The 24742-nt window shown below is 45.4% G+C and overlaps 1 protein-coding gene across 1 annotated transcript; it reads left to right on the forward strand.

Moving 5' to 3' along the window:
* The first annotated feature begins 721 nt into the window (after positions 1 to 721).
* On the forward strand, positions 722 to 24112 carry PSAP (prosaposin). Its single transcript, XM_066555097.1, has 14 exons — positions 722 to 852; positions 10122 to 10255; positions 11759 to 11833; positions 12515 to 12640; positions 12886 to 13080; positions 13816 to 13959; positions 14481 to 14537; positions 17251 to 17364; positions 18161 to 18256; positions 18450 to 18636; positions 18788 to 18939; positions 20557 to 20637; positions 21144 to 21251; positions 21802 to 24112. The coding sequence occupies exons 1-14, from the start codon at positions 798 to 800 to the stop codon at positions 21835 to 21837; spliced, it is 1560 nt and encodes a 519-aa protein (XP_066411194.1). The 5' UTR covers positions 722 to 797; the 3' UTR covers positions 21838 to 24112.
* Positions 24113 to 24742: the final 630 nt, after the last annotated feature.

Below are 24742 nucleotides of genomic sequence, written 5' to 3' on the forward strand. Positions count from 1 at the left end.
TCTTTAGAAAAAAAAGTATCCTACATAGCAAAGTTTCTATTTTAACATTTTGTTATAACCTAAAACTATATTTAACACACTACTTAAGAGAATTAATACAGATTACTTTCTAACACAACCCATATATTATTCATTTGAATATTTGCGAAAAGCCAATCATAAAATACACATTTTTCACAGAGGCCACAGGGAAGCTGGGGAGGGATTCTTCACCAGCAGTGGTACAATTTGAAGGAGAGGTAATTTAGATTGGATATTAGGAGGAAACGTTGATTGCTGTGAGGGGGTTGAGGCACTGGCACACACTGCACAGGGAGGTTTGTGGATGCACCTTCCTGGAGCTGTTCAAAGCCAGGTGGGAGACAGTGGGAAGTGCACGGGAGCGGATTGAAAAAGGTGCATTCCAACCCCTTAACACTGTCTCCATATCGATGTGTGCCTCAATCAGACGCTGCCAGCCTGGCTCGTCTATGTGGGGGGAACTCCCGCCTTTGGGACTCCCACTGCCTCAGGGCAGCGGAGGCAGAAATCGCCTTGAAGGCTTTATTTCTTCCCGGCCAGACAGCGCTGTTAGCAGCGGCGGGGGCCGCACGGGGCTACAGGAGGCGCAGCTGCGAACTCGCGGCCGCCATTTCCCCTCCCCTCAGCGGCCCCGGCCCCTCACAGCCCCGGTCCGGCCACTGCGCGTGCGCGGGAGGCGGGGCGGCCTGCGCGCGTGCGCGCCCCGCCCCTATATAAGGGCGGGCGCGGGCGGTGCCGGCGGCGCCGCATTGCAGACGGGCACGGAGGGGGAAGCGATGGCGCGGCCGCTGATCCTCGGGCTCCTCAGCCTCCTCGGGCTCCTGGCCGCCGGTAAGCGCTGCCCTCCGCCTGCCGAGCCCCTTCCCCATCCAGCTGAGCCTCGGTGGGCCCAGGGAGAGCGCTCAGCGTGCGCGGGACGAGGGGCGAAGGCCGGTCCTAAGGCTGTTTGTATTCGCTTCCAGATCCCAGACTGAGGGAGCATGAGGGCAGTGCGGATTTCCAGGGCGCCCTCGGGGTGGCTGTGATGGAAATGCTGTGTTTGGAGGGGGGAGAGTCGCCCAAAAATAGCCCCAGGGCAGGGAGAAGGGGGAGTCCCCGTGAGGATCCGGCCGTTCCCGCTGCTGGTGGGGAAATCAATGCTTTCCCGATGGAAGCGTGCTGGATGTGCCCCCTCGTCCCGCACGGATCAGAGCCGTGGGGACATTCGGGAGGGATTGTTTTTTTCCTGCCAGCAGCGCTGTTTATCTCCGCCACTTCAGGGATAGATGGCCGCTAATCCTCTTGCGGATGGCGGGAGGTTGCCTTTGCTGTGGTGTTTCTGCATTAGGATCTCCTGCTCCCCATGGAAAATTCCACTGAATTTGCTGCTCGCCGTCTCGTTACCTGTTGTTGCTGAGGAGAAAGTGATGGGGGATGGATGATGGTCTCCCTTTAGCTGTGGGATTCGAGGTTAGAGCATGCCGTGCTTGTGTTTTGTACATTGCAGAAGCTTGACAGAGATACAGAAATGATTCATAGTCTTGGGAGCAATAATACACCTTTAGGCTGTGGGATGGAATAGCTAGAAAGCCCAACACTTTTACTTGCAGAATTTTCTTCTAAATTAGACTATTTAATAATAAAGCTTATTTGCTCACAAGCTTAACCTGCAGCATTTCAAAAATAAAAAAAAAAAAAAAGGCCCAGCTGGCTGTTTAAAGGCCATAGGAGTAACCAGCTGGCACAATACAGTAAATAATCCTGTGAAATTTTTCATGATTGTACCTGAGTTTTGTCCTTTATTTTAGTTTTAATGTCAAAAAATCATAGGATGGCCTGGTTTGCAAGGGACCTTAAAGGTCATTTAGTTCCAGCCCTCTGCCTAGGACAGGGACACTTTCCCCTAGCTATACTGATAATATTTAATATGCTGATAGGTGGACACTTTAATGGCTTACCTCAGAATTTTTAAGCAGGAAGCCAGAAAGCAAATATCAGCTTTCATTCTGCGTGTTTTTGTGCTTTCACAGTGTCCTTTGAGTCTGCTCTGCACTGAATTAGCTGCCATCACTTGCCACTCCTTCTGGGACTGCTTCCAAATGGCTGAAATCATTGCAGTTTCTTGGGCTCTGAAAGTGAAAAGGCTTCACCTTGAAGTATCCACCAGCTTTCCCATTAGTGTGTTTAGGGAAATTGTAATGAGAAACCAGTTCAGCAATGAGGGTTTGCTTGGCCTACCTGTTAAAGGCATGTCATGCAGCTGAGGGCAGCAGGAGACTAGTCAGGCCTGTTTTTCCTTAGAGGCCACTCTTTTTACACAAATAAACAGCTGGCTTTTCTCACCAGGGCTCTGAGTGCTCATTGCCTCACCTGCCGTGCAGATTTTCCTGAAGATTTTGCTGGAAACACCGTTTTGTCTGCCCAGCTGGCTAATTAGCTGTGCAAACATTCAGCCACCCTTGTCAGGTCCTAATGGAGTCACTTGGCTGCCTTACAGGCCGTGAGGGTTTTTGGTTGACCTACTTACAGGGCTTCTGTGGATCTTCCCTTTAAGGGAGACACAGAGGAATTAAAGCAGGGTGTACAGGTCCTGGCATCTCTGGACTACTGATGTGCACTCTGATTGTTTCTTGTCTTTGAGGCCAGGCAGGGAGGAGAAAGGCTGGGTGTGCTCTTAAAGCAGGACTCAGTTTCTCTTTAACTGAGTATTTCCTTCCCTGCCCTTTTTTGCTAAATTAAAAGTTAAACTGGGAGTGGAAAGTAAAAACTTTGAGGATATGAATTTTTCACATCCCTCCTCCCCTAAAATTGTAGACTTAAAACCTTGTAAAGAAGGCAGATTCAAATTAATGTGTAATTCCTCTAGCAAACACAGGTCAGAACATGTGGGGATGGGAAATTTGTGAGCTGAATTAGCCTGGCTTGAGTTTTCTTGAGGATATGGATAAAGCAGATAACTGGACTGTTCTGTAGTTTTGCAGCCTTGTTCTGCTATGAATGTGGTTTCTATGAAAAAAAAAAAGGCAGCCCACTGGTGCAGATGAAATTAGGAGAAGAGTGGAAGGTGTCTTGTGCCTGTGACCATGTTCACAGGGGTTCTTGGATGAGGGAAGAGATGAGGATCTGACTCCATGTTTCAGAAGGCTTGAGTTATTATTTTATGATATATATTACATTAAAAGTATACTGAAAGAATAGAAGAAAGGATTTCATCAGAAGGCTGGCTAAGAATAGAATAGGAAAGAATGATAACAAAGGCTTGTGGCTTGGCTCTCTGTCTGAGCCAGCTGGGCTGTGATTGGCCATTAATTAGAAACAACCACACGAGCCCAATCCCAGATCCCCCTGTTGCATTCCACAGCAGCAGATAACCATTGGTTACATTTTGTTCCTGAGGCCTCTCAGCTTCTCAGGAGGAAAAATCCTAAGGAAAGGATTTTCCATAAGAGATGTCTGTGACATGTGCCAGCAATGGTGTGACCAGGGCAGTGACTGTCCCTCTGCTGGGCACTGTGGGGCCACACCTCCACTCTTGTGTCCACTATGGGAAGGACACTGAGGTGCTGGAGCACGTCCAGAGAAGGAATGGAGCTGGGGAAGGGTCTGGAGGGTAAGTCCAGGTTGGAAATCAGGAGAAATTCCTTCTCAGAAAGGCTGCCCAGGGAGGCGGTGGAGTCACCACCCCTGGAGGTGTTCAGGAAATGTCAGAGCTGACGCTCCGTGCTCTGGTCTGGATGTCAAGGTGGTGATTGGTCACAGCTTGGACTCGGTGATCTCGGAGGTGTTTTCCTGGCCCAAACGGTGCTGTGATGATATACAAATCAAATCTGTGTTTTCCTGGAGGAGTAGCTGCCTCTGAGCCACGGTCAGGCTGTCACACAGCGCTCTGATAGCACAGCAGTCATGTGCCCTGCGCAAACCTGCCCTTGCACAATCCCCCGCTTGTTTGCCGGCCAGGTATAAATAGAAAAGGTTGTTGGTTGTGTCCGCAGGAGCCGAGCCAGCCCTTCTGCCCGCCCCTGGTCACGCCCCAGCCCCGGGCAGCCTTTCTGCAGCCCCGGTGTGTGCTGTCGGTGCACCGAGGGCATGGGGAGGGTGGAGCCAGGGAGATGGAGCTTGTCAGCAAAACTGGATGTGTCACCTGATGGCAGCTGAGGCTCCCCGGGAGGCTGCGCTGAGCTATTTCAGGGAAGGCTTTTCTGGTGTAAAATGCAGGCACATCTTGGTTTTGTAGCTGCTCCTGCTGCCTGCCATGGGGTTTTTGTTCCAGTATCTCCTGTACGTCTCATTCTTCAAAGCAGGTTGGGGCCTTAGAACTCTGACATAAAAAGAGGCTTTGTTTTTTTCTTAAAGGGTTTACTCCCTTTCTGTTTGCTTTTTTTAATGGAGCAGCTTTTAAATGCGATTTGTTTGCTGCTGCTAAAATATCAGAGTTCTTGTTGCCATTAAAAAGGCTACATTGAAGTGTGTGTATGTATTTTAGGGCAGTGCTTCTCTGTATTTGGTCATGAGGCAATGTTTGGTTTCAGATGCCTGATAGCAGATTTACCCAGTCTTTTTGCCGTGTATGTATTTATCTAGTGAAAAAGGAATGATAAATCCAGGATTTCTGCAGAGACTCACATGAAATCTGTCCTCTGCATTCCCCACAAAAAAACCCTCAGAACAAACCCGGAAACAATGGACATGGACCACAAATATGCCCCAAATATTTTAGATATTCCTACAGGCATCTGCTGCAGGGAGAAATGCTGCTCATAAGAACTTTTTGGGAATATCTTAGCATACAGTATGGGGCCACTTATTCCTGATGACTACCAGGTGCCCTGGAACATCCACTTAATGTCCAGAATCTTCTGGATTCTGCCACAGGAAAATCTCAGACAGCACCTGGCCAACTTGGAAACCATTCCTTTGCAACCTTTGCAGTTACCTGGGACAATTTTCTGGGCCAGTAGAGATGCTTTTACTGTCCCAGCTCATCCAGTTCTCTGCTCTCTTTAATTTTATTGTGATTGTTTGTACCTACACACACTGCTTCTCCTGTCATCTTGTGCTCTGCTGAGGGAAGCAAGGGAGCACCTGAGGCAGAGGCAGTGTGCCAAAATGAGAATGAGTTCCCAGCTTTGAGGAAGAGCCTGCTTGTGGTGTTAGCTCCAAACTCATTTCTTGCCCATTGTGCTAGTTAGACACGGTTCAAGTTGGGTTTTTCCTCAGTAGATATTGGAGAGGAAGACTTATTTTTAGCTGTTTCCACTTTTCCTGCACTTTTTCTTCAAATTGCCTGTAATCCCTCAAATGTTATGGTCATTTTACTGCCTCATTAATCCAGAGGCCCTTTGGCAAGAGTCGCTGGTGAGTGCTGCAGTTACAACTTTTGAAGTTTCACTCATTAACCAACCAGAGAGGCTGTGGAGTATTGAGCCCTCCAGATAACTTCAGTGACTCCTCCTTCACTTCTTGACACTTTGTAAACTTTGGAGAAGAGAAGTTGATCCCTCTTGACTTCTTTAACCTAAACACACTTTGTTTTTGCAAGTCTCAAAGGACACGGGGAAAAGTCAGTAACTGGCAGAGCACAGATGGCACAGGCTGATGCATTTCCTTGCTCTGTGGTGTCTCTGGGAGATAATGAATTTTTAATTTTTTTAGCATTGCAAGTAGGACAGCCTGGGAATGACAACCTTCCTGATGAATAGGTTAATACACTCATGCAAGTTGGACACATAAAAAGCCTGAGAGTTGACAGCACCCTAAATGATCTTCACATTTTACTTCAATCCATTGAGTTGAACAGCAGCTCAGCACTTTCCTCATATTTTTTTTTTCCCCAAATTACAGGTTAATTTGTCAGTAATCAAGGGTTTTTCTAGCAGCTGGGTTTGGAGGAGGCTGGAGTGTTCAGGTGAAATTCCTTTGTGTTCTGGGTGGTTGTTTTCTGGTTCATCCTTTGGCTCTTTAGGGAATCTGGTCTGGCCCCTCAGAATCCCTGTTCATTGACTCTTACAGAAGCTGTTAAATTTTAAGTCTCATTTGTAGCTTCAGTGCAGCTTTGGAGGGGATTTCTCAGGATGTTTTTCTGAGAATCTAGAGGAAAAAAATCCAGACTGGCTCTCTGTGGAAGAAGAGTGAGACAAATGCATGAGGGAAGGGAAGGTGTTTTCCAAGAGAGGTAATTGCCTGGCAATTTTCCTGTAGCTGTCCTTGCAGAATGGTGATCCAGCCATTATAAACTTCCTTCTTTTCAGGTCCCTGTTTCCTGGGGAGAAGTGAAGAACTGGGCTGTGCTTTCACATGCAGGGCTCTGTAAGCCAAGTGGAAAAGGTGATATTTTCTGAGGGCCATCACCTCTACTTGCCAAATTTGTGTCTGTATGTTAGGATAAACTTGGTAAAGCAAAGGCTTTTTTTTCTTGTATTGAAGAAGCCACATCTGAAGTGTTTCAGAAAAGGAGAAACAGTGAAAAGGATGAGTAAAGGAACCCCTTGGCCTTCACAGATAAACTTGTTTGATGCTCTAAAAACAGTGGTTTGCAAGAACTTGAGGAAACAGGGGGGGGATAGCTCTTGGTGAGCATGATATGTGATTGTTGAGAGGTGATCTACAGAGAAATGAGAAATCTATTAAAAATGCATGACCTTAGGTAAAGAACAATATATAAAATAAAGAGATGCCAGAGATAACAAAGAAAGTAATTCCCTTGGATTTCCTTTATTTGCTTTCTCTTGGGATGCTGCTGTGCTGGGGATGTGAAATACCATGTTTAGGTATTGCTCCTTTTGTAGCAAAGGCTATTTGGAGGGAAGAGTTAAAACTCAAAACTATTTATTCTGAGACAGCACAAGGCCTTAACACACCTCACTGGCATGTTTGCTTTTGTTGTAATATAAGTTAATATATGAGGCAAAAATTCAGTTTCATAGTTAAATAGGAGAGCAAGCTAAAAGGGAAAAAGTAACAGTAGAGAGTTTCCAGTTATTCTTTTCTGAATCTGCAGGATCTGAAGAAATGCAGAATTTTTTAGCTTTGTTTCTGTTTTTCCCAGGATGTTCAGAAAGGGAGGGTGGATACTGTTGCAACAAAGGTGCATCCTTTCATATTAGATACAAGATTTCAAACAAAAGTTCTCATAGTACAAAACAAACTTGTAAGAATTTAACAATGTTTGAAGTCACTGTTGGAGGTGTGAGAAAGGAAGCCATGATTAGTGTGTGTCATCTTTGTTTTCTAGCTGCTCTAAAATGTGCCAGCCATGTGTGTGGGGCCTTAACAAACAAAATTGCTTAGTCACTGCCTGACTGTAAGATCTGTACTGAAAACATTAAAATTTAGAGTTGTCTTGACACACAGCCAGCAAAGCTGATAACTGAAAATAATTCTGCAACATAATATTTTTGTCATTCACTTAATAATGGTCTATTGTTAAGGCTGTGAGGAAGAAGGAGCAAGACATTGTGCTGAAGCTGGTACAGATCTGAAAAGTAAAATAATCAAACAAAACCTGAAAGCTCACTAAGAGCCTGATCAAACCAATGCAAGTTACAGCATGAATGCCTCCATTTGGCTTTAAAACACTGTCCTAAATGAAGAGATGGAGAGACTGCTTGGAATAACCATTATTGGAGTTGTATAGTTCAGTTTTGTAGTTTACAGTGTGCTTCAATGCAGGAGGAGTAATTGTCTTTTGATAAAGGCATGGGTTAAAAGCTGTGCTTGTAAATAGTTGGGAATCCTTGATTCCACTGTTTAAAGTCCAGGTCTTGACTGACTTCATTCAGAGCCTGACTCTGCCTTCCAGAGCCTTCCTACCACTGTTCAGTGCCAGTATCTGAAAAGGAAGAATAACTTTCCCTCAACCAAGTGTATTCTTGTTTTTTGTCACCCTGCCAGAGCTGACAGCTCTTTGGCTGGCCACTCTGACTTTGAAAATTAACTATTCTTAAGGCTTCCAGATCAATAATGCTGGAGTTTAGAATAGGCTGTAAATATTTTGCTAACCATACATTATTAGAAGCTTTGAAGTCTTACTCCTGCAGTCTCCCAGGCACTTCTTCTCAAGGATAATATGCAGTGAAGCTTTTTACGGGGAGAGAGGGTGACAAGCTCTGGGTTCTTGTGTAAAAAATCAGGCGTGCAAAGCACGTTTTTCTTCAAAGAAATGGGTCATTCCTCTGCAGCCCAGTGTAAACAGGCTTTATAAATCAACAGCTGAGAAGGCTGCAGGATGCCACCTATAAAGCAGTGTTTATCTGGCTGTTTGGTGAGTGGTGCCCTGTACCTTGTAGATGCACTGTAATTCAGCTTTAAATCGATCCTCTAATGGCCTACAACAAGGCCTGAGAAATGGGAAAGTGATTGTTCATCTGCTGTAACATTGCCAGAAGCTTCATAGGAATGAAGGAATGAAACACCTGAACTCTTGCCTCGTGGTTGACAGAGTAATTTTACAGGGTTTTGTGATGTGCAAGCAGTATTGATGTAGAGAACACCTGTACAGCTAATAGGTTTGAACAGGTTGGGTTTATATTTTGTTTTGTTTTGCTTTTTTAAATTTTTATAAAGTTTGGCAGCAGTGCCTTGTAGGCTTGGACTGTGGTGGATTTCTTTGGAGGCTGCCTGCTGTAGGATTTTAGGAGTTGTTTCTTGATTGGTTAGTGCAATGCAGGGCATTGCAATGTCTCCTGAGGCAACAGAGCTGACACACAGGATGGTTTTAGAAACTGGGAGAAGTTGGGGGCCAGGTCCAGACAGCACAATTAAAAAAATAAAAAGCTTGGAAAGTCATTAAAAACATGCATTTGATTCACTGGTCCTACTGATAGCTCATAGAGCAGATACTTTCCATTTCTTTACCAACACTGTCCAGAGAAGATATTCTGTATCTTACTTGAAAGCTCTATAGGTTGCATGGCAGTCCCACATGGGATGGGAGGTAATGTCCAAAAAAAGGACTGGTACATTTTTCACCCCCACAGATTTTTCTGTACACAGTTGAAGACTTAACCAAGAGAAAAAAAAAAAAAAAAGGAAGTCTAAATAGATTTATTGTGTTTAAAAAGTATGATAGAACCTTCCTTAAGAACATTCTTAAAGCTTTCTGTTTATGGTCAGTGTTTTGGTCTGTACCTGCTTTAAGTCTTGCATGCAATGTGTACATTGTTGTGGCTCCTAATCTACAATCTGTCCTCACCCTCTCACTCGCTGTGTGAGAACAGGATGCCTCATGTGGGAGGAGGAGTGCAGGCAGCAATCACAGGCTGGCTCAGAGCTGAAGTGCCAGTAGGGCAGGAGAGCAGGGAGCTGGTAGCTTTGGGAATCAGCTGTCTGTAGGGTAAATTTCTGTAATGAGCAGCTTTTCTGTTTCAAATCATTTGGTAATTCTTGTGTGCTAAGCAAAGCAAGGTTTTGTGTGATGGTGTTCACGGGGGTCTGAGGATGAGGGAAGAGATGAGGATCTGACTCCATGTTTCAGAAGGCTTGAGTTATTATCATATATATTGTATTAAAACTATACTAAAAGAATAGAAGAAAGGATTTCCTCAGAAGGCTGGCTAAGAATAGAAAAGGAATGGAATGATAACAAAAACTTGTGTGTCGGACAGAGAGTCTGAGCCAGCTGACTGTGATTGGCCATTAATTAGAAATAACCACATGAGACCAATCCCAGATGCACCTGTTGCATTCCACAGCAGCAGATAATCATTGGTTACATTTTGTTCCTGAGGCCTCTCAGCTTCTCAGGAGGAAAAATCCTAAGGAAAGGATTTTTCATAGAAGATGTCTGTGACACAGCTGTCTGTAGTGTAAATTTCTGTAATGAGCAGCTTTGCTGTTTCAAATCATCTGGTAGTTCTTGTGTGCTAAGCAAAGTGAGGTTTTTATTTTGGGATTTTAATTTCTTTTGTTAAAAGGTGGATGATGGAGGAGCAGATTGCTGAGGTGCTGAGACTCTGGAAGTTCAACCTTTATGCCTTTTCCAGTTTTTTTTTTTCTTTGACTCTATAACCTGCGTTTGGGACAGGCCAAAAATTTCTGGATTGCAATGTGCTTAAAACCATGAAATAAACAGGTGGTTCTTTAGGCATCTGGGAAGGCTGATGTGAGTTTTCTCTCTCTGGCAGCTGTGGCCAGCCCTGTGCTGTGGCAGAAGGAATGTGCCAAGGGGCCCGAGGTGTGGTGCCAGAGCATTCGCACGGCGTCGCAGTGCGGGGCACTCAAGCACTGCCAGCAGAACGTCTGGAGCAAGCCTGCCGTGGTAAGGGCCAGCCTCTGAGAGCCCCCAGGCCCACCTGGGGCTCAGGTGGCTGCTGTCCACACTCTGAGGGAGATTTCTCAAGTCTCTGATGGGAGTTAAGTGCTACATCAGGCTCTGCTGAGGTTGTCTTAATTTGGGTGCTGGATGGAGGTTGCTTTTCACTGCTCTGCCTTGCACAACTTGTCTGCTGACTTCTCCTGTGACCTGTTGCACAATCACCCAGCAATGTATGGAATGGAGCTAGTGGATTTCACTTGTTCCTCTGCATTATTACTGACTCCTAATTTAGAGGAGTCTTTTCTGAACTTGAGCAATTATTATGAAAAGGCTGTGTATTTATTTCGGTCTTTCTCAAAGGTTGAAATTCCCAGAAAGATGCAGCATATGCTAAATTATGGAAGGCACTACAGAAAAGAATAGTCCAAATGTTATATTTAGTAACACCCTTTGATCCCCATACATATTCTTTGATCTCCCATACATATTCTTTAACTTTTGCAAGTTTAAAGAAAGTCTTGGAAATACCAACCAGACACAGTGGAAAGCAGCTGCCTGAGCTTGCAGGTGACTGAAATGCAGCTTTGGAATATGCAGCAGGCTTCCCAGGCAAGGCAATCAGTGCAGTGGTACTGGGGAGTACAAGGTGCTTAGGAGCAGTTCAGGCCTATATCTTGTAATGCATGGCCCTGCTGTCTCCAAGATGTCCCTAAAATCAGACATTTCATTCACTGCAGCACACTCTGCCAAATTGTCACTGAGGCAGCAGCTACATGACCGGTATGAAGATATGAGAATTATTTGAACTGAGTACATTTTTCCAATAGATCATGGATTTGATTAATGTGGCCTCTTCAAATTGAATGGAATGTCCATCTGCAGATCACTGTCTGATTAAATTCTTATATTGGCACCTATCATACAGTACATATACACATCATTTTCTCATTACTTTTCAAGTTGCATTTGCACTAAATGTCAGGGCTGCTTTACTAGGTGGAGCTGTAGTTTGGGTATTGTTTCTCAGTTTTCTAGGGGAGAAAAAGGTGTTTTACATACAGATTAATTCAGTCCACATTGGCTATATCTGTGCAGAGATACTTTAGTTTAAGGAAAAGTAGGGGAAGGGAGGAATGTCAGATCACAGCTACAATGGTTGAAGCAGCCTGAAATGTTCTAAGATTTCTAGCAAGTGTGAACTCTGAAAGAAAAGGTAAAAGGAGAAGGTGTCTTGGGGCAATCAACTTTGTATTTCCAGGGACTGGGAGGAGGTGAAATGAACAAGCAGTAGCATGTCAGCTTTCATCCAGCATTGGTTTACTGACGAAACTGTGGCTGGACATGCCTGAAATAGCCTCACTCTGTTTAAAAATACCTCTCCCCACCCTGGCCTCACCTTTCTTCCTTAATTCCAGGTGTAATGTTTGCCCTTTGTGTTGCTATTCACACTCTGCTCTTACAGGCACTTAATTCTTTCTCCAAGTAACTCTCTGCTTCTCTCTCCAGAGCAGTATTCCCTGTGACTTGTGTAAGGAGCTTGTGACAGTTGCTGGCAAAATTTTAAAGGATAATGGCACTGAGGTAAGCAAAGCTCCTTTTCTCCTTGCCCCAAAACACTGTTTGGTTTCAAGGTCTTGTGGTGAGGGGGTGGAAGAGTAGTCTGTGTTGTTTTCCTAACATAAGCAGCAGATGTTGAAAGGGACTGAAGTGCATAAGGAAAGGCTTTTAAACAGCCTCTGCTGGTTTAGAAATTAGCAAATTCTAGAGCCTCCCATGCCTTAACACATCCCTGATTGACTGTAGATACTTAATAAAGTTGGTTTTGTGCCAGTATTAAAAGGTGGGGTACTGCAGTCTCTCAGAGTGGGTGGTTACACCAGCTGGCTTTTGTTTTGCTTTGTGGGCACTGCTTCCCTTTTTCTTTTGTCAGCCTGTGGGTACTTTGTTTAAACAAGTCACTGTCCCATGAGCCCAGAAGTTCACTTTCTCCTCTTGAGTGTAAGTGATGTGTTCTGGCAAGGCTGGGCTGTGCAGGCCACACGAGCATGTGACATGTTTGTGCTGTGGCAGGGTCTCACTGAAGCTCCAGAACTGGGGAAAACGTGTCTGTAGTGTGGAACCTCATTCTAGTTCTGCTTGTTGCTACCTGGACCTACCTGACTCTGAGAAGCTTGTTTCAGGCTTTGTCTTGTGCTTTTTGGGAATGGAAGGAGCATTTGAGAGAGAAATATAATCTGTCTCTGCTTACCTCATCTTTGATAGGATGAGATCCGCTCTTACTTGGAAAAGACCTGTGAGTTTCTTCCTGACCCAAGCCTTATCTCTGAGTGCAAAGAAATTGTGGATTCCTACCTACCAGTTATCATGGATATGGTCAAGGAAGAGCTTGTAAGTAGATAACAATTTTCAGTTGGTATTAAAAGTTGTGCTCCTCTTGATGCCAGAATTTCTCTTCTGCCTCAGATTGTGCATATGAATCCTTTGTGGATCACTGGTACTGTTAGTTTGAAGACTCCTTCCTTGCTATGAAACATTTTCCCTGTCTTACCATGTTTCAGCTGAATGACTCTCTACTCTGAACTTTAAAAGTGACATCAGTTTGGAGCTTTGTGTGTGTATCTTGTCTCCCCCAGGATAAACCTGAGGTTGTGTGCAGTGCCCTTGCTCTGTGCCACTCCCTTCAGAAGCACCTTGCAGCAATGAAACTCCAGAAACAGCTCCAGACCAACAAGATCCCAGAGCTGGATTTCTCTGAGCTGGCATCCCCATTCATGGCTAACGTGCCTCTTCTCCTTTACCCTCAGGAGAAGGCCAAGCAGAAGCCTAAGGTAAGCCTAGGACTAAGGCCTGTTCTAGTGTGGACCATATGTATAATCCTGGATTAAGTTCTACAGTCTGCAGAGGCAAGTCTTGTGCTGTGCTGTTGCCACCCAGGACTGTGATAATCAAGCAGATTTTGCTGAAAACAATTTCTTCTGAGAGAAAGCTTTGGGTTCAAAGAGTTCAAAGGTTCAAAGGAAGAACAGCTCTTCCCATATTTTGAGCAACCTGCTAGCTGTGCCCCTCAGGGGATGCATTTGTCTTTGAATGTAAAGGTGACAGACTGGATTGGAAAAGAACAAATAGCTGACAAAGGGGAATAGATGAGGCAATGAACTTGGTGCAGAGGCTGAGTGTTGACAGCAAGCCAGGGTGTGGGAGTTGAGCAGTGAGTGGGCTGAGAGCAAGCTACTGTGGGTGGAGCAGGTAAGATCTATGTCAGATTTAGAAACCTCCCCAGTGTGGTCTGTAACAAAACCAAAAGATTTGAAGATTGGGTATCTTAACTGTTATCTTGGCTTTGGAGCCAAGTAAGTACCTAATCTCCATCTAGTGGCTGCTGCACACACCAGCAGTGGATTGTCTGCCTCCCTACTAGCTGAGGCTTCAAAGTGTTTCCCAGAGTATTTATTAAGGTTTGTACATAGCTCAGAATGGTTTGTGAAACTTGGTAGTAACAGGAGCTTCTGAAACATGTCATGTGAAGTTGTGTCAACTTGAGTTTCCTTTCTCTCTTTGTCCAGGCCGGTGGGGATGTGTGCCAGGATTGCATTCAGCTGGTCACTGATGTTCAGGAGGCTGTGAAGACAAACTCCTCTTTTGTGAAGTCTTTGGTTGCTCATGCCAAGGAGGAGTGTGACCGCTTGGGACCTGGCATGTCTGATATGGTAAACTGTCCCTTTTTATTGAAAAATTCTGTTCCTGTAAGCAAACATAAAATAGTTTGTTCAATGCCTTAATCCCCTGATCATATTCTCTATTTAGTATCACAAAGGACACATGTTGCATGTGTTAACACAGTCTAACAAGAGCACCACTGAAATGGTAAACTTTGTGGTCAGGAAAGTTGGGTGGGATGTGTGGGACTGGGGAGGAAGAGAAGGACTCCAGATTGCTTCTAGCCCTTAAAGGCCTTTTCCACAAACATGGTCTGGGTGGGTAATGTGGTTGTATCAGTGGGGGCTGGGCCTTTTTGCCCTGAGGGGAAGAGAAAAGGTTAAGCAGTTACCTGTGCAGCAGTTTTGTAACCTGAAATGCCGTCTTGTATTTGGGCCAAGCTCTGAAAGACCTGTTGTTATGCAGTAGAACAGGTAAATTAATACCTTGAGATGTAGTAGAAAATTCTAGATGGACTCTACAGCACAAGTGGTTTGGTAGTCATGAGACTTTGTTTTCCCACTTTCTGCAGTGCAAGAGCTACATCTCTGAGTACTCTGACCTGGCCATCCAGATGATGATGCACATGGTAAGATCAGCAGAGTCCAGTATTTGCTCTCACTTCATTTCTCTGGCTTGTGTAGCTAACTTCTTTGGAAACAGGAAACATGCACTGCAGCAAAACTTTGGGGAGGGCCCTTGCTCTCTAAGTCTTGGTGTTAATGCTTTGAACTTGGTGTTTTTTGGATAGCAATTTCAGTTTCAGGATGCTTTCTTTAGCACATTTCTTCCATTTTATAACCACTTCTACAGTGCAAAAAGCACTCTAATCCTTTGAAATATGAAGATACATTGCACATGTTCCTTTATATTCTTTTATCTCAGTGCTGTGCTTACACCACTTCCCCCTCCCCAAATGCTGTGTTAACGACCTGAGAGTTGGCTTTGTCACAGTATTGCAACATTAGTTCAGGTGTGAGAGATAAGGTGTCTCCTGGAAACAAGGCTGCACATCCTTCTGGGATTGCTGTCTGAAGGTTCCTGCTCTCTGGGCTTTGACAGGAGCCATGGAAAGTGAGTGGTGCCTTCTGTAGCAGCATTCATTTACCTCATACACAGCACCTCTTTATCCAGAGAGCTGAGGGACTTAAAAAAACACAGCCAAGCCTTTCCTTAGTGCAGTCTGTAGATGCCACAGGTGACATAACAAACTACAGGTGAAGACCTGGCTGCCTTGAACCTGAATTTGGCAACATAGTGGCCTTTTCTTGTTTCCAGTTGCCATAGGCTACTCAGAAGCTCATCCTGTTCCTTAAACATTTGGGGAGAAGTCCATGTTTGTTCCAACAGCACTTAAGTTTCTCATTCTAAGCATTGCAATGCAGTGTGTTGTTCATGGCTGAAATTGGAATATGACTACACCTGGTGTGCATCTGAGTGCTGTCCAGACTCTCTGGAGGTAGTCTTGCCCAGGATGCCTTAATAACTGCAGATGAATAATGCTGGTTAGCACTGTGCAATTAAATGTGAGTTGCTGTAGCTGAGGATCTTTGGGGTGGGGACTGTGTCATATTCCATTATCTTTGTGCAAAGAATATATGCAGTTCCAAGTGCTTGATGTGTTTTTTTTCTCTTAACTGTTATCTTCAATTTCTCCTTTCTTCCTCTGTCTCCAATCTCCCCTGTCAACAGAAGGATCAGGTAGGTGAGCAACTTGCCTGTGGTGATAGCCTGCTTGTAGTTCACCCTTTGCTCTTAAAGGCCTTGTAGTTCACTTCTGGCTCTCTTAGCTGTACACTTGGTGTGACTGTGCTCAGTGCTGACAGATACAAGGGATATTTATGTGATTAAAACAGAGAAAGACTAAAGGCTTCCTCCAGTGCATCAGTCCTACTTCCAGCTCCAGATACCACTTTGTGCTACCAAGATTTCAACCTGATTATGCTTTGGTCAGTAGAGCAGAAAATATCCTCCCTTTTACAGAAGAAGGATAGATGTGGAAAAAACATGCCAATGGCTCCTGGCAGCTACTGGTTTAAAGTCTGGGCTCCAAAGGGCTTGAGCAAAGCTGTCCCCAGGTCTTTCCTTGGTTAACTTTTAAATCTGGGACAATGGTATAGATGGTTGAAGTATATGAACTGAAAAGGTGAAAGCTTCCTAGAGCAATTGGGGCTTTTAATTGAACCTGTCCTGTGGGACCTTGTGTCTGTCACCCCTCTGTGAGGGAACCTGTGTGTATGTGGGTGTTGCTGTAACATTCATACCTGGAACTGCTTCTTACAGTGCATGAACCAAAGGGCTTGACTTAAAGGTGCTGCCTGGAGTAGTCTGAAGCAGCACAGTGTCTCTGAGGTGCTGCTTCTGCCTGTGCATGAGATTGTGGCATGATGTGTCAATATTAACTCTGGGATAAGCCTCTGCTGTAGGAAGCTTGGAACAGGGTGAGATGTGATCTTCTAATGACCTGGAGGACCAGGGGTGTCTTTTTCTAGCTTTAGGTGAGAAAATGCAAGTTTTGTGTCTCACTCTGTACAGCCTTTCTCACTTTGGGTGTCCTCCTCAGAACAGTTTGCCTCGTGTCTGGCATTTCTTTGTGCATTTAGTAATGTATGTTCCAAAAAAGAAATGCATGAAGAGTGTATTTCTTTGAGAAAGAAAGCCTTTTTACAGACTATGTTTCTGTTTGCTGTTTTCTCTTACTGTGAGAACACTGCAAGTTCAGTTGTTGCAATACAGATGATTAGGCTTGGGTTTTAACAAGCTCAACTTTTGTTTCTTGTAGGCTGTGTTCAGTAATGAGAGAAATTGTTTCTGTTTGCAGAACATGATGTTTCTGGCAGCTTTAAAGAAGGTAGCTTGTGGATGAGGAAAGAGGTTCTTCTAGGCATTTCTCTCAGCTTCTGGGTGAACTCTGAAGTCAGGATAATTGGCCTCTCCTGTGATTACTTAAAGCTGGGGAGCAGCTTTGTGGATGCAGCTCTGATGTGATGCTGCTGGTGGCTTGTTCTGGTGTTGGTAGCTCTTAAGTCAACTCCTTTTGAAGGGCTTGCAAAGTGTGGGCTCATGGGTTTTTTTAAATGGGGTTTTTAACCTCTTCCTCTTTAACAGGAACTGCTAAATTCCATCCAGTAGCTGTCCTGCCTATAACCTTACCAAATGCTTTGGCAATACTTGAAGTAGAAGTAGTCATGAATTTTGTGTTGGAACCTTTCAAAATTTTGCTCTCTGTGCCTGCTCACAGGCTCTGTAGAAAGGGCAGAGACTTCTAGACTTTTAAAAATTGCTTACACATCTCTTTCCAGCAACCAAAGGACATTTGTGCCATGGTTGGGTTCTGTTCTTCTGTGAAGTCTGTTCCCCTTCAGCCTCTGGTGCCAGCTCAGGTGGTTCATGAGGTGAAAATGGAAATTGTGGAGGTAAGATGGGCTTTTTGTACTTTGCTTTCCTTTTTGCTTTAGTGTAACAAACCAGGTGAAAAAGATGAGCTTTCATGCACAGAATAATCCAAGTTTCCCTGCATATAAATTCCTGGCCTTTTCTTGTTTCTGATGCTGATTTGTGAAGTAGGAAAGCTGATTGATTTGTTTGTACAGCAGAGCCTGCATTGAACCAGAGCTACAAGGTAATGCTTTAGGATTGAAAGGGGAACTCTTGTTCCAGCAGTTCTGAATGACACCTTAAATGTAAATTCTCAGTTTGAGTTTTGCTCTTTGTTTGCAGTAATACTTTGATCTCTTTTAAAAGTGGGGCAGCACTCTGCATGTGCAGGTGAGGGATCAGAGTCAGAATGCTGAAGCTCTGAGTTTGAAGAAGCACCTTGGCTTCTCAATTCTAGGAGATGTTGTCCTCCATTAATGTATTTTAAAAACCACTATATATTTCCCTTGACTTCTGTCTCTGTGGGATTGTTTATCTATTTAAAATTTATTTATTTATTTATTGTTTATTAAAATTGTTAATTTTATTATTGTATCTACTGAGTTCAACTCTTTGTACAGCCTGGGGGTTGTAGTCTTAAAATTAGTCATAAAAAATGCCTGTTCATTCAGACAGGCTTTTTACTGAGTCCTTTGAGGTTGGTTTTGGATTCTGTGTGACCTTTTGAATATAGCCCAAAGTGAGCAGCTGGGTAAATGCTGTTAGGCATTGTCCCTGTCAGATGTGGTCCAGTGCTGATTTATTGTGTGTGTATTTCTTCTTCTGTGTACTCAGAAGGCCTCAGTTCAAGAGAAGACTTTTTCCTTGTGTGAAATCTGTGAGACCATGGTGAAAGAAGTGACTGGCCTCTTGGAGAGCAACAAGACAGAGGTGTGTGAGTGGTGGCCATTGTACCCTTCCAGCTTTGGCTGGGATGGGGCTGCACTGAAAGGGGAAGGAAAATCAATTTTATTGCCTGTTTTCACAACAGCAACATCTCTATCCTGGGTGGGACAGAAAAGATGTGCTTATAAACTGAATCCAAGTTCTCTCCCTCATTTTCTCCCCCTGCCCTGTGCTTCAGGAGGAGATTGTGCATGAGATGGAGGTGGTGTGCCGCCTGTTCCCAGGCACTGTCAAGGACCAGTGCAAGGACTTCATCGAGGTCTATGGCCAGGCTGTGATTGACATGCTCTTGGAGGCAACAAATCCTGAAGCTGTTTGTGCCATGCTGAAATGCTGTGCAGCCAGCAAGCTTCCCCAGCAGCCAGGTGGGTGAGGAGGGGGGGTCTGTGGTGTTCAAAATGAGCTGGTTCACCTATGAGGTCTCTTTTTGAGGACACTGCTGATACTGCCTCTTTCCTTCTCTTTCTCTTTACCCAAACCCTGATGTTTGGTTTGGTTTTTTATTTCCCTTCTCAGCTGTGGTGAAACCTGCAGGTGGCTTCTGTGATATCTGCAAGATGGTGGTGGCTTATGCAGACAAGGAGCTAGAGAAGAATGCCACGACAGCTGAAATTGAAGCTTTACTGGAAAAAGTCTGTCACTTCCTGCCAGAGTCTGTCAGTGAACAGGTAAGGTGTTTGTGCAGGAGGCAGACTAAAAAGCCATGGTCTTGGTGTTTACATAGCTCCTAACACTGACAGTCAAGCTCAACCTCATTTTCTGAGTGTTTCATCTGATATTTTGTCTATATGCTAATTTTAGGTCCGTCTCTCAAGTGTCTCTGCTTCTGCTATAAATGTCCAGGTACTCCTAACAGAGGTCTCTGTGTTTGGCCAAATGCCTTGTCTCTGGCTGGAGACAAACTGTCCACAGGTGCAGCTGGGACTGCCCTTGTGTCCAACAACCTGATCCTTCTCAGGTTTTTCCCTTTACTAAATAACATCAAAGCATAGCAGCTTCTCCTGTCCAGTAGAGCAAACAAAATTAAAAAAAAGGGGGGGTGGGGAAAGACTTGATCTGAGGCAGTTGAATGACCTTGCTGTGTGGCAGCCTGCCTTCCAGTCAGGGCAGGGCAGATGGAGATGAACAGGAGGATGAAACACAGAATCCTGGAATGGTTTGGGTTGGAAAGGACCTTAAATCTGTCTAATTCCAACCCCCCTGCCATAGGCAGGGACATCTTGCAGAGTATTTGGGAAAACTAGAGAGCAGCTTCTCTTGTTGGTTTTTGTAACAGCATTCTCTACTAAAGGAGTTTGGGGTGCAGGGGGATTAGCTTTGCTCAGTTCCCATCCTTGGGAGTTGGCAGGCCCTTGAATAGATGTCTGCTTTAAGGGTCTGAATTGACTGGCTGGATTGTTGCACTAATTTGCAGTCAGGAAAGGTTTGCCTAGAAATCCTCTGAGAACAGTGGGTGGGAACACTTGAAGGTTTTATTTATTTTTTTTTCCTCAACACTGATCCTGCTCAGGGGATTAATGAAGTAATTGAAGGTAGGCTGGTGTAATTCCAGTGGGACACCTGTTAGACCACTGATACCAAGATTTACCTGAAAATCTTATTAGGTGGCTGCTGAGTGTCAGCAAGTGGCAACTGCTTGTGAGTTTACTGGGGATAGAATAGAGGCTTAAAGCAGCTGTGGAACAGCTCTTCCTGCTGTGAGGCTGTTTAATAGCTGTGGTTGCTTTATTAATTGGTGCTGTTTGTCTCTGCTGAGAGCAGCAGCATCTTCCTCAGCTCTGGAGCCAGCTCTCCACTAGAGGGAGAGAGGCTGTTCTGGCAGGCAGTGCTCCTGCTGCAGCCTTGTCTGAGGGAATAACTGGAGTGCAAGTGCCTGGGAGTCCTTGCTGCTGTCCTGCTCAGGGAGTTTGTCTCCAGCTGCTTCTGTGTGCTTCCCTCTTGAGACAGGCGTGATCTCCACCATCAGAGGTGAAGCTTTGCAGTCAAAGCTTCCTCTGCTTGGTTCTTTTCCCAAAGCCTGTCCTGTTTGGTTCTTTTCCTTGTGACCCCTTCTCTCCTCATGGTGTGTCTACAGACAGCAGTGGGCAGGTGTGAGCTGGCAGGAACAATGATGTAGTTGTGTGATTAGTGCCTGACTCCTGTGCCATGTGCAGAGCTCAAGCCTCTGCTTTATCCTTGTGGAGTGTGGTGTTGGGGTAGCACACAGGCCTGCCTGCTGCAGCCCACACATTCCTCTACTTTCAGAGGCTCCACAGGAGAATCTCTCACCCTGTGTTTCGTTACAGTGTGTGCAGTTTGTGGAACAGTATGAACCCGTGGTTGTGCAACTCTTGGCAGAGGTGATGGATCCCACTTTTGTTTGCACTGTGAGTATTGAGTTTGGTTTTATTGAGGGCAGGCTCTGATACAGTCCTGGGTGCCTTTCAGTGCCCAGCAAGCAGAAACTCTGCTGGAATCAAAATCAGTGCACTGAATGCTTGGAGCAAGCCCCTTGTGCAAGGCCTGGGCCTTGCTGAATGGCCAGCTGTGTGACTGCCAGCCCAGCAGCAGGAAGGGCAGCAGGACAGACTGCCAGGGGTTATCCACTGCTGAGGTTCAGTGACAGGCTGTGATGGGCCCTCAAAGTGACATTTCTTGAGAAAGGTCCTTCTCTAGAGGATCTGTTTTTCAAAACTTGATACGAAGGAGTTCCAGTAACTGAACTCTGCCCTGGCTCAGGTTGCCTGGCTGCTGGTTCAGCTGCAGGTGTCACCTCAGTGGGAGCTCCTGCAGCTTCCACACTGCCTCAGGTACAAGCTCAGACATAAGGCTGGACTGGAGATCTCTTGGTGCAGCTAGGAAGGTGCTGACTGTGCTGTTGCCCTTTTCCCAGAAACTCGGAGTGTGTGAGTCAGCTAAAGAGCCTCTGCTGGGGAATGATGCCTGTGTCTGGGGTCCAGGCTACTGGTGTAAGAACATGGACACTGCTGCTCAGTGCAATGTAAGTAAAGCTGCCTTCTGCCTCCAGTTGCCTTCTGATCCTTGACAGCTCCTTCTGAGCCATTTTTGGCTTCTACTGCACTTGGAAGTGGATGAACTCCAGTTCAAAATAAGCAAAAGGGTACTAGTTTGATTAGAGAGTGTTTCAGAGCTCTTAGCTTTCTCAAAGCTGACTTTCCTCTCCTTTTTGTGTCCCACACCTGTCTGCCAGTATTTCAGAATGTCTAGTAAGGTACAGTGTCAGCTTTATATTTAGTCAGTGTTCCTGCAGCCAACAGACCATGTCACAATCTCTCAGCAGGCTCTAAAAATTGGCTTCCAGTATTGCTTTTTCTGCCAGGCCTTAATGGCTAAGGGTCATCAGCCTTCTTTCCTAAAGATCCTTCCTGGCTGCTGAGGCTCAGGATGTTATTTATTCTAGTCCTCTTTGAAATCACTTACTTTAAGAAAAACAGATTTGCTCCCAAGATCTTGGCTCAGGATAAGGTGTTGAACTGCTTGTTTGCAAACTGGCTTTTTTCCACTAATATCAGCTATTTCTTCCCCTTTAGGCTGTTGATCACTGCAAACGTCATGTGTGGAACTAGAAGAAGACTTTCCTGTTCTGAGTTTGCCATGGCTCTTAGGAAATGTGGGCTGAGGTTGGCAGAGAGCTGTATCTCACCTGTCCCTCCTCTCTGCCTCATTAACAATTTGACCTTCAAGTTCCTTTGTTGTAACTCTTCTGTAGCAGTGCTGCTGTTGAAGGATCAGATTTTCATTGTTGACTTAACAAAGATATTTCTGATTGTACAGTTTAACCCATTATGCTCCTAAAAATAGTCAGTGTGTTGTAGATTTTTTTTTTTTAATTGGTAGGCTGAAGTGTTTATGTGCTGGGAAGAATGAGAGAGATTGTGAAATGAGACAAGGCTCTTATCTTTTAATTTTTTAAAAAAAGAGCAAGATAGCAGCTAAACTTTCAAATGTCTTTCTGTAGGCAGCATTGGGAAGATTTTACATGCTTTGCATTTTTAACATCTGGCTGGAATGTTTATTTTCTGTGTATGGGAACTCTAAGGGATAATGTTGAATCTGGGAACCCTTTTGGCTGGAATTTTCAAAGCTCTGCAGATACAGAGGAGTGGGCTTTGTGTGCCCAGCTACCTTTCAAAGTCACTGATAATTAAAAAGATGCATTTGTATGATCAGCCTTTTGCATTTGAGTGACCACGCTTGTGGCTCACGGTGTTGTTCTAGCTAAGGAAATCCCTCCCTCAGCCTTTGATCACATCCTCCTGATTTCCTTGGGCTGCTCAGTCCCAGCAGGGGTGTTCTGCTGCCAAGCCCAGTCCCGTGGGATGTCAGTTTCCTGAAGCATGCTGGTGTACCTGAGGAATCACTCCCTTTTTCCTTATCCTAGTTGCTCAATTCTGCTTGGTCTTGCAGCTTCCCACAGGCAGCCAGCTGGGTGCTGAGGAGGTAGCATGAGCTGTCACTGGAAGATGGAGGAGGAGGAGGATCAAGTCAGCAGGAGCTGGGAATATGTCAGAGGGAGCTCAGCACTGAGGGGGGAATTGGTGGAAAAACGGGTTTCATTGTAACCTGTTTGTTCCCTGCTCTGCTTTTTCTCTCACAGCATATTTCAGTCATCTAAAACTTGAGAGGTGCTGTGAGGCCTGGGGGCACCTCCCACTTCTGCCCACCCACTTTTCCTGACACCCTGCTGAGTAACTGGAGGCATGAATTGTTACCAGAGCTGCTCCCATTTCTGCTGGGAAATGCAGCAAGCAGAGATGGCAGGTGGTAGGAGCACTAAAGTGGCTATTTAAAGCTCTGCTGGCACACTTGACAGCCTGCCTTTCACACCTCTCTGAAATTCCACTTAAATGACCTAAAATCCCCCCCAAAAAAGCCTTCAAGGCAGGCTTGCTACCCTGGGAACATGGCAGGCCTTGGGGGTGAGAATCCTGCTTGTGCTGCTTGGGACAGACCTTGCACTGGGTGTGCATTTCTGATCAGGTTAATCCCCAGGCCAGGAGCACTGAGGTAGCTCTGAGGAGACCTTTGGGAAGGAGCAGCTGGGCAGATGTGGAGCTTTGAAAATTCCAGTCCTGTTCAGAAAGATTCTGGTAACTCCTGCTGTTCCTGTGGTGTGTGGGGCATGCAGGAGCTCCAGTAACAATGCTGTAGCAGCAAGGAGAGTATTTTTCATTGGAAAACCACTGGACTGCAGGTCTTTAGTTGATCTGTGTGCATGCTAAAAGCCTGGGCAGTGCTGGCAGATGGCAACAGAGGTTGTTCTCTCCTGTTTCCTGAATGCTGAAGCACTCATGACTTTAAAGAAGAGAAAAAAAAAAAAGAGGAAAATTTCCCCTAAAGACATAAAATACCTGCAGCTTTCTGTCCTGGCAGGCTTGTGCAGTGGTTTGGTGGTGTATCCCAGCTGGAGCAGATAGGAGATGGGCTCTGTCCCTTGGGCAGTGCTGCCCTGGAGGGACAGGTTGTGTGACACCAGGGCACAGAGTGTGGCATTGGGTGTTTTAAACTGGATGGTGTGGAGCTTTTTTAGGGGGAGGTGAGGCTGCATTGACAGCTTGGCAGGGTGGTGGGAAGGTTTTATTTTCCTGGGGTTTTTAGTGGGATTCATACTGGGCAAGGTGAGCCAGGGGAAGTCCTGTGCTGCTGCTGGGAGTCCCTTTAGTTTTCTCCCTTCCTGTGGACTGTGGCACCCGACCTGCTTGAGTCATGCTGGGGGGGCACTGTGCAGTTGCTTTCTAAAGAACATTGTCTTGATTTTTTTTCTTTTTTTTTTGGTTTTTTTTTGGTTTTTTTGCACAAAAGCTTCCTTAATGAACAATAAAAACTTCTGTAAACCGATAATTTCTCTTGTTTCATTTTTCTCCGTGGCAAAGTTTCTTGTTGAGGTTCCCCTTGGCTGGAGGGCCAGGAGAAGGCACATCCCAAGGAATCTGGGACTGAATGGATTCAGGTTCCCATTATGCTGCGTGTCCCATCAAGCCTTTGTTCTGCAGGTGGAAGAGGCTTGCCTGGGATTGCTGCCTCTCTTCCCTGGACAAACACAATGCCTGCTGTGAGGCAAGAGCCCCGTGTTGCAATCCTGCCTTGCACAGGGACTCCTTGATACCGGCCTTGCCTGCTGACTCGCACTCAATGTGGCTTCCCCTGTGTCCTCATTCCCTGCTCGCTTCCAAATAAAATGTAAAAATGTCATTCAAAGGCAGAGAAAGAAAATATAAAAATGTCATTCAAAGGTGCTGTCACGTGGCTCTGGGGCAGTTCTCCCCGTGTGTGCCCACCCTCTGCAGCCAGGTTAGTGTTGAGCAGCTGCTTCTGACCTCCTGGGAGTACCTGCCTGCCTCTGGTCCCTCCCTTCCTCCCTCCCTGGTGATGATTTTATAATCAAGGCATAAAGTGAGGGGTGTGGTAATTGCCCTGCGTAGGTGTGGATTCTCACTGCTTCTCCCAGCCCATCCAAGATTCCTCAGTCTG

This window comes from Molothrus aeneus, chromosome 8, assembly GCF_037042795.1.
Source record: "Molothrus aeneus isolate 106 chromosome 8, BPBGC_Maene_1.0, whole genome shotgun sequence".
NCBI classification, from domain to species: Eukaryota; Metazoa; Chordata; class Aves; order Passeriformes; family Icteridae; genus Molothrus; species Molothrus aeneus.